This window comes from Chelonia mydas, chromosome 1 (genome assembly GCF_015237465.2).
Source record: "Chelonia mydas isolate rCheMyd1 chromosome 1, rCheMyd1.pri.v2, whole genome shotgun sequence".
NCBI lineage: Eukaryota > Metazoa > Chordata > Testudines > Cheloniidae > Chelonia > Chelonia mydas.
Genome location: NC_057849.1, coordinates 344,767,475 through 344,776,389, shown reverse-complemented (window position 1 = coordinate 344,776,389; position 8,915 = coordinate 344,767,475). Strand labels below are relative to the sequence as shown.

The 8,915-nt window shown below is 44.6% G+C and overlaps 1 protein-coding gene across 1 annotated transcript; it reads right to left on the bottom strand.

Annotated features, from left to right (window-relative positions):
* Positions 1 to 2,727: 2,727 nt before the first annotated feature.
* On the bottom strand, positions 2,728 to 3,240 carry LOC119565096 (claw keratin-like). Its single transcript, XM_037889465.2, has one exon. The coding sequence runs from the start codon at positions 3,220 to 3,222 to the stop codon at positions 2,728 to 2,730; it is 495 nt and encodes a 164-aa protein (XP_037745393.1). The 5' UTR covers positions 3,223 to 3,240.
* Positions 3,241 to 8,915: the final 5,675 nt, after the last annotated feature.

Genomic DNA, 8,915 nt, shown 5'->3' with positions numbered 1-8,915 from the left:
GGTGCTGGAGACAGGAGCACTTAGGGTGAGCAGATGTCCCAATTTTATAGGGACAGTCCTAATTTTTGGGGCTTTTTCTTTTTCGGCACCTATTACACCCTACCCCCGTCCCGATTTTTCACACTTGCTATCTGATTACTCTAGGAGCACTTCTTAAGCTGTTTTCAGTTAAGCCTGAAGCTTTTGGGGGACGTGGTTCAGACCTGGGTCTGTGTTTGTAGCAGGCTAGTGTGTCTGGCACAACCAGGCAAGGTACTAAAGTCCGAAGCTGCCAGGGAAACCTGGCTTCCAGGTAGTCTCAGCAAATCAGGTGGCAGTCCCAAAGCGGTTTCTATGACCTTATTCATCACATCAGGGACATAGCGTAATTTGTCTATATGGGCAGAACGGACTTCAGTCAAGTGTGTTAGCATCATCCTTGTGAAATCAACTTTTGGTTGTGTTATTTGACCAAGGAGTGGACATGGCTGCTGACCAGTTGATAAACACATGAAGGGAAAGCATGAGAAGATTAATTTAACTGAGTTTTCTTGGTGCAATGAAATTCAAAATTCCAATATGAAGCTGAACTATTTCTACCCCATTGCCCTAAATGTTCTCATCTCATCTCCAGCACTGCGAAATTCATGCAAAGGTTGTGCCAAGCGTAAGCGCTGACTTTTCTTTTTGCCAGTGGGTTCTCTCGAAGAGGTGTGTGTGTTTTGGGGCGGGAGAGGCTGGCCAATTTTGGGGGTAGACTATTTTCAGCATAATTATACACTTCTTTCATTTTCTAGTTCGAGAATATGTGTCTATCATTGATATCTTTACAATTTTAATTAAATTGTTAAAACGACATAATTATGTTATCATGATTTGCAGTATATTCAAATCATTGCAATCACCTACAAGCTGTCTTCACTAATGTCCCAGTTGAAAGACATTACGTCTCACTTTAGCTTTCTGGATGAAATGGTCAGCAATCTTATTTACATCTAGTCCCTGGTATGGTCTAGATACACGTTAAGGACAGCGGCATTACTCAGTTGCACCTGTCCCACTGGTGACTGGGGATAATTTGTAAATCTTCTGAAGCTGGAGAATGATCATTCCGCAGTTCAGGATGATACAGGCACAGTGAGAAGGATTCTCATAAATTTGCAGTACTCTGGAAGCATAGTGCTTTCAGAGTACGGCAAAGGACTTCAAAATCTCTTTCTTGATGGGTAACAGCTAATTTAGACCCCATCATTTTGTATGTGTCATTGGGATTATATTTTGTCATGTGCATTACTTTGCATTGAACACTGAATGTCATCTGCCATTTTGTTGCCAAGTCACCCAAGTTGAGTAATTTTGTATCATCTGCAAATTATGCCACCTCACTGTTTACCCCTTTTTCTAGATCATTGCTGAATATGTTGAACAAAGCTGATTTGAATACAGGCCCCTGGGGGACACCACTACTTTATTTACTTCTCTCCATTCTGAAAATAGGCCCTTTATTCCAACCTTTTGTTTCCCATCTTTTAACTGAGTTGCCCGGCAATGCTTTTAGGATCATCCTTAATTTAATTTAATGACAAGCCTTTTATCTTAATCCCCCTGACCAAGGACAGAAGCTGAGAGTAGCACAGAACTCATTACATTCCTCACTCAAGCTTAGGAAAACCTGGGTCGCTGTCCTGCAAAGACTCCCACAAACTCTTAGCGTGAACCATGTGATTGGTCTTCTTGAAACCAAAGAAAATCTGTCTAAGTCTTTGCAGGAAAAGACTCTTTGCTAAAGAAGGTAATGCAAGGAGAAACTCCACACTGGTGCTTAGGGCCTGCAGAATGCTTTCAACCACTCCAAGAGCACGATTCTTCTATCACTTCAGGGCTTTGAAAATTGCAATTTGAGATGTGCCCAGTGGCCCCAACTCCACAGGAAGGAATTTCGTCTGATGGAATTTTTAAGCCAGGAGGGCGGAACAAGGAGAACCAGAAGACCGATATTATGATGCAGCAGAGTTTTTAATGCAAATGCAATTGGCAGTACACAGTTACAGGAAGAAATAGTACAGAGCAGAAAGAATGTATTTCCAGAGTTTCAAGAAGGCCTGCGACCAATCACAGGCCTCAATGGATTGCATTTCAGACAACAGGTTCTTTGTGCTTTGTTGCAGCTGCAGAGGTTGACAAAGAAGTCCCCTCTGTAACCATTTTAAGTTCTTTGTTTTACCCCAGTCGGTGGGAAATGAGACAAAGCAAAATAGAAGCAGAGGACTACACAGCTTCTCCATTATACATCAGCCATAGCAAAGGTCAAAGTGAGGCGCTAAAGATACGTATTGATGGAAAGGATAGAACATATGGGGCCTAATTCTCCTTGACAGCAAGGTCTCTTTTTCCCCTTGTAAAGGGACTTATAGTGATAATGAATGTAAATGATGCCTATCTTAAGGCCCTTGTTTCCTTCACACTGCGGGCTTAGTGTAAATAGCTTGCGTGTAATTCAGAATGAGTCCACATGTGAAAGCGAGAATCAGCACATGGCTGGGAAAGCACTAGCAAAAAGAGTCCTAAAGCATAACATTGGAAATGCAGCATCGCTATCAGACCAAGGTGCTGAGCACACAAAGCTCCCTCAGGTGGAGCCATGTTTGCACAGTACTTCTGAAAGCCATGCCCAAAAGATGAGGGGTGAATCTGTATCTTGCTGTTCATTTCTGGTTCTTCCTTCTTCCATGGATGTTCCTGCTGGGTTTAACAGGGCCCACAATATCCACCAAGATACCTACGTCCATATCCTCCGTATCCCCATAATCCCCCATAACCATAAAGGCCCGGGTAACCGCAATATCCCCCATGGCCCAATAATCCCCCGTAACCGTAAAGGCCTGGGTAACCGCAGTATCCCCCATGGCCCAATAATCCCCCATAACCGTAAAGGCCCCCGTAACTACCATATCTCCCTAAACCATACAACCCTCCATAACGGCCTCCATAGCCGTACAGTCCCCCGAAACCGAATGAGCCTCCGAAACCAGCTCCGACCACAGGTGCTCCTACGGCTGCCACTTCGCTCTGCTGAGGGAAATTGCTGAGAATTGGTCCGGGGAGGGTCACAACAACCGGGGAGGGTCTGATCACCACTTCGGAGTCAGGGCACTGCCTAACGCAGGGCTCGTTGCAGCTGCCAGTGACTGGACTGGGTCGGGCCACCCCGCATTCTGGATAGCACAGGCTGGAGAAAGGCATCTTTCTGGGATGGAGGTAAACCTGGAACACAAAACAGGGACTAGAGTAAAGAGAAGGTGCAAGTGCCATTGGAAGAAAGGCTTCAAAGCTCGGTTAGAATTGTCGTGAGGTCAGCATGGGTCCCGAGAGAGAGAGGAAAAGTGGCCTTAATCTCTTTTTGTGTGGTCATGTATTTGTTCCTATTTTCTCTTTCTATGCCTCTTGTCCACTCGCACTAAACTTTCCTCCCTCAGGCCCCTTTGATCCTCTCAGAAAGACTTTGTCTGAAAAACGCTGACTAGAATAAGTGTAAGTATTTCTGTGCTGGACACCTGGGATTCTGGGTCCATTTTAGACATTTCTGAAAGAGAAGATGGCTGGGCTCATGGTAATCAGATTGTTTCCTTTGAGGATTTAACCTCTGCATGCAAACCTGTTCAATCTGGTATCACAGTGTGGCTCTTGGTTTTCCAAACCTTGGGAGTCTCCAATACTTGCTGAAACAAGAAACAGAAGCTTTTCTTTTCTCCAAACAATTCACTACAGAGAAACTCCTCAGCTGGGGTTTAATGGGTTCAGTTCCACTGACTTCCATAGAGTGGCACTAAATTACACCATATGAGGTATGGGTATTTCTGCTCAGGAGAGTATAGGAATTGCTTGCCTGGATCACACCTCTTGTCATCTTAATCCATTCTCTTGTCCTCAGTAGTGAGGGGTCACAGCTGCTTAATAGAGGAATGAATTGACCCTTTCTGGACTAACCTGGGAAAATTTCTTCCTAATCCAGCAAAGTGAAAAATGTTAAGGGACTTTCTAAAGTTACTGAAAAGATTTCAATGCCCTCATTCTTCTTTCAGTTAATAGGAAATATGTTTCTGAATTGCATGTGTTGCTCTTAAAGTCCCTCCTTTAGCTTCAGATCATCAATCTACGAGCACCTGCAACTGAATCACGACTCAAGATAGTTATGGAAGAACCCCCTGATCCCTGCAGTGAGCAGATGCAACATTCCATCTTCAATGAAAAGAGGCCCTATTGTGATACGTCTGTGGTTAGAAAGAGATTGAGTGGAATTGGACTTACCCAGTTCACTGAGGAGATGAAGTCTGGAGAAGTGTTTAGAAGAAATCTGAATCGTGAGTGCTTTTATACCGTTCCTAGGACCTGCTGGAGGATCTGAGATGCTGTTTGTGGAGGAGGTCCTAATTAGTTACCAAACAAACTTGATTTCCTTCGCAAGTCCTCCTTTGGATGGAGCTATTTTCCTCAGCGTTGGTGATTATTGGGCTAATCTGAGCCTCAGAGGGTGTGACACGCACTTTGCACTCTTCAGCTGTCTTTCATCTTAGAATTGTACGGGCCAACTGCATTTCTCGTATCATTGCAGAGATTTTATAGGTGCTGCCATTATAATGAAGGTCAAGGTGATGATTCTGAGTGGCATCAGTAGCACAAGTGGGTGTCATGAAAGGAATCCAGTTTGGTCCTTGCAATTCATGCTGGTCGTGGTTAAGGGCATGAGGCAGTTCATTCTAAATGTGCTATGAAGCAAGGACCCATTTTTCTCCATTCTCACCACCTCCATTCCCAGCAGGTCCGATCCAATTGTCTTTGAAATCCATGGGAATCATTCCATTTCCTCCAGCCTGTTTTCTGTCCTGACTTTAAGTCTGAAATTCATCCTTTGGCAGAGGTATAGTACGATGCCTATAGACAACTTGAGTCCAATTTTAAAGTTTCAGACTTGGTCACAGCAGGGACTTAAGTGGAGCATGGGCCTCTGTGATGGCCATCTGCCCAGGCCTGAAGATTTTTCTATCGTGACTAAAACTTGACCGAACATTGGTCCTTCACTTGAGTCACCAATGCTGTCTCAAAGGGCTGCTTAGAGTAGATTTGGTCATGGGTCAAGGGGAGGGATGGCAGAGAGAGAAAGGAAGCAGTGCTCTTTTACAGAAAGGTTTTGAATTAAGTCTTGGAACCTGTACTCTACCACAAACAATCTCTCCGTCCATGAGCAGCCAAGGAATTGAAATCTTGTTCGACAATGCAGTTGAGTGAGCCCAGCGGGAAGCCCAGGAGAGATTAAAATGATGCATTCTTGGTGAAGGAGGAGATGGCTGTGGGATGAGATTTGACATAATGTCTGACGAGACAAAGGGCATGTTGCAGAAAACATTCCTGCCTGAACCAGCCTGTTGTTCAAAGTGTAAATGATATCCCAAGGTTGGTTCGATATCCAGGGAAGAGGGCAGAAGTGTCTTGCTTTGGTTGGTAATTTACCCGAAGAGAGCACCTTCATTTTCCAATAAAAAAATCCCTCCAAAAGTAATAGAGCCCCCGAAACCGGCGTTGATGCCAGGGGCTCCTATGGTCCCACTTGGCTCTGCTGAGGGAAATTGTGGAGAATTGGTCCTGGGAGGGTCACGACTCCCGGTGAGGGTCTGATCACCACTTTGGAGTCAGGGCACTGCCTAACGCACATGTTGCTGAAGCCACTGGATTGGGCCGTTCTACCCCATATGGTTTTTTAAAAATGCCAAAATCAAAACTACATTTGAAAGAAAATGAAATGGCTCCAAATTGTGTGGCCTTAAATCTTGACCTGATTTTGGGAATGACATGAGAGAACTTGGCCTCCATTTTGTTTGAAGTGACTGTTTGACTCAGTGCAAAGAGGTGTCTTATCCCAACAACAATTTATTAATATTCTAAGAATACAACCCTTTGCGTGTGTGAAACACCAGCAAGAGTTTGTGAGGCGCTTTGACCTCTGGAGTTCTGAGGATGTTTAAGAACTTCCAGTCTTAACACCTTGATTCTCTGTGTTTGATAGGCCTAGAAACAGAGGCACGTTGAGGTGAAGGTCACGGGGGGAAGTTACAGAAATACAGCCCAATACTTCCGACTCCTCTTACTACAGGCTGAGGTCTAGGTTGATCCGTGTTACGCTTTGTTACAAGATAAATGTTAGTATCATGTCTGGTTACAAACTGTTTGCATCCAGTAGGGATCAGAAGATACAGGTTAGTGTTTGGCATGAGTCGTCCCAACTATTGGGATTTTTTTCTGACTCTGCCAATCGCTCCCTGAGTGACCTTCACCTGAATGTGCCTCCCTTTACCTCCATGGCGAATAGGTATAATTGTAACTTTAAGGGTGGATTGTCTGAGTCTTCCTGTGATCTCAGGATTTCAAAGCACTTCACAAACACTCATTAGATTGTATACAGCCAAAGAGATGCATTACTAAAGTCGTAATAATTTTTTACTGGGATGAGATGTTCCAACACTGAAGATTAGATTCACTTTAAAAACGTATGTCAAGGTGTCATATGTCATTCCAGTGGACAGTTTGTGATTCCTAACCTTTGAAATGGGGGCTTTTTGACTTTCGTTCAATGTATCTTTGCATTTCCCTTTTATATATATTTTAAAGTTTCAGGGTAGATACTGAACCCGTGTAAAAGGGAACAGTTCCATCAACTTCCAGTTGAAGGAATGCATTTTATCTTGGCCGGGATAGAGAAATCTTGTACGGGGTGTATCGCTGTGTGCATTCTCGGCACCTCTACCCCCTGGTGCTCAGATCCAACTTATAGGGAAACCAAGAGAACTGGGTCTTGTGAGAGACTTCAGCTAATAAGGAAAAGGAAGAAGTACAAGATTGACAGAGTTAAGCAGAACTTCTCCAAAGGTCACACTGCTGTGGGATGAGACAGGATTAATTACAACTCTGACTTACCTAGGGCGTTCTGCAGACCCGTCTCCCACACAAAGCTTTTCAGACGGAATTAGAATGATTTTTAAAGTGGAAAATCACTCCCACCAGGATTTCTTCTAACCCGAGCAACATTAAACGCCTTTCCTCAGTTGTAAGGCACAGAACATCATTGAAGTCTATGGAGCTGTACTGACGTCCAGTAGCTCAGTTTCTGGCTCTTGAGCTTTGCAAAGGAATGTTTACTAAAGAGAGGGAAATGCAAACTTTATTGAATGAAAATGAAAGACCCCAAATTCAGAAGCTTGGAATCATCCACTGACTATTGGCATGCCATCAGAAACCTTAACATGGATTTGTAAAGTTCATTTAATTCAGCGGATTTTTTTGCAGCTATGTCAGCCTCAAAAGCATGAGCGGGGATTGTGGGGGTGCAAAGCAGCAGCCCCTCCTAGCAGCTCCCACCTGTTGCTGCTGAGTACCTGTTACCAAAGGTAGCGAGATGCGCGGCATTGGTATTTGCAGTGGCATCCCAAGCAGTGGTTGGCGTCTTGCACCTTTCAACCTCCTTGGGGTTGCAGGCAGAGGCCCTGGAGACATGTGGGGCCGGTGTGCACAGCACATGAAGCAGCTCTTGTCGGTGGAGGTGGCTGCGGCATTTGGCCACATCCGTCTGGATGGGACACGGGGAGCCTGGGACTCTGCGGGCAGCCAGCGAGTTCCCAACCCACCGTCCCCAGGGCAGGCTCTCGGTGAAGGCTTCTGGGAGGCAGGGACAGAGAGATGGGTTTGTGAAAGGCCACCAAAAAATTTTTTATGAGAACCCTTGAATCCGAATCCATAACTTGGGGTCCTCCAATCCCACAAAAAACTTCGACTATTAAAATAATACAGCCCTCTGCACGCACACAACTGTAATGAGCCTGCAGTGCTTTGAAGTCCTTTGATTTGAGGAAGCCTCTGATCATCGAGCATAATATCACTATGAGAGCTGGTTGATGTGGAGGTGAACAAGCACACTGAGGTGAAGGTTACCCAGGGAGCGAGTGGCAGAGTCAGCAATAAAACGAGTCACAGTGATTACTCACCCCCTGCTCACCACTGCTCCTGAATTGCTTTGGACAGTTCCCATTCAGGGCTTCTGAATAGCCCACGGCAGCATCAGTGAAGTCAGTAGAATGATCCCAGCAATGTGGCTGGCCCATAAAGTTTTCAGAAGAAAGGGAGCTGCAGGGTATAATGTGCCCCTCACCCCATGTGGAGTTAGGAAGAAAATAATCCTCAAAAACACGGAGGGAAAAAATTACATCAGTTGAAGGAGTTATGCAAAGTTTTCTTTTTAACTAATTAGGCCTTCAGGAACAAAGGGCCTCTCAAGTCCTCTGGCGGCGTAGAAAACTGTCTAAAAATACTCATGAGTCAGGGGTCTTCTAACCACTTTTACTTATTCTCCTCTGAGAACTAGAGAATCCTATTCAAGTCGCTCTCTCCATAACTGTTCAGATGAGGTGCCAGTGATCCTTTTAATTTAGGAGTGAATCTTGCACAGACACTCTGTGATTCCAAACAATGGGAAGAGTTTGGGGGTTTTTCAATTGTTTTCTATTATCGAGTTGCAGGTGTTGATTTCTTCATGGTTTAGAATTCAAGGTCTGGATTTTCAGAGCAAGACATGCATTTTAGACACTAGATCCTGTTGATTTTAGTTGGAATTTGGACATTCCAATTCCTTAGGGAGCTCTGAATAATCTCACCCCCAATTTTATTTTAGGGTTGTGATAAATGAATGGCGGTGGGGGGAGCTCCCTTTTATGGACACCCAGCCAGCCAGTTAGCTATAAAAGCCCTCTTAGTAGCTGTTCTCTACTTGCTTTACCTGTAAATCGTTAAAAAGTCTCTGGGTAAAAGGAAGGGAGCGGACACCTGACCAAAAGTGCCAATGGGAAGGCTAGAAGTTTTTAAAGTTTGGAAAAAAACTTCCCCTTTGTCTG

Coding starts and splice junctions, on each gene's coding strand:
- LOC119565096 (XM_037889465.2), bottom strand. CDS start 3,222: ATGCCTTTCTCCAGCCTGTGCTATCCAGAATGCGGGGTGGCCCGACCC.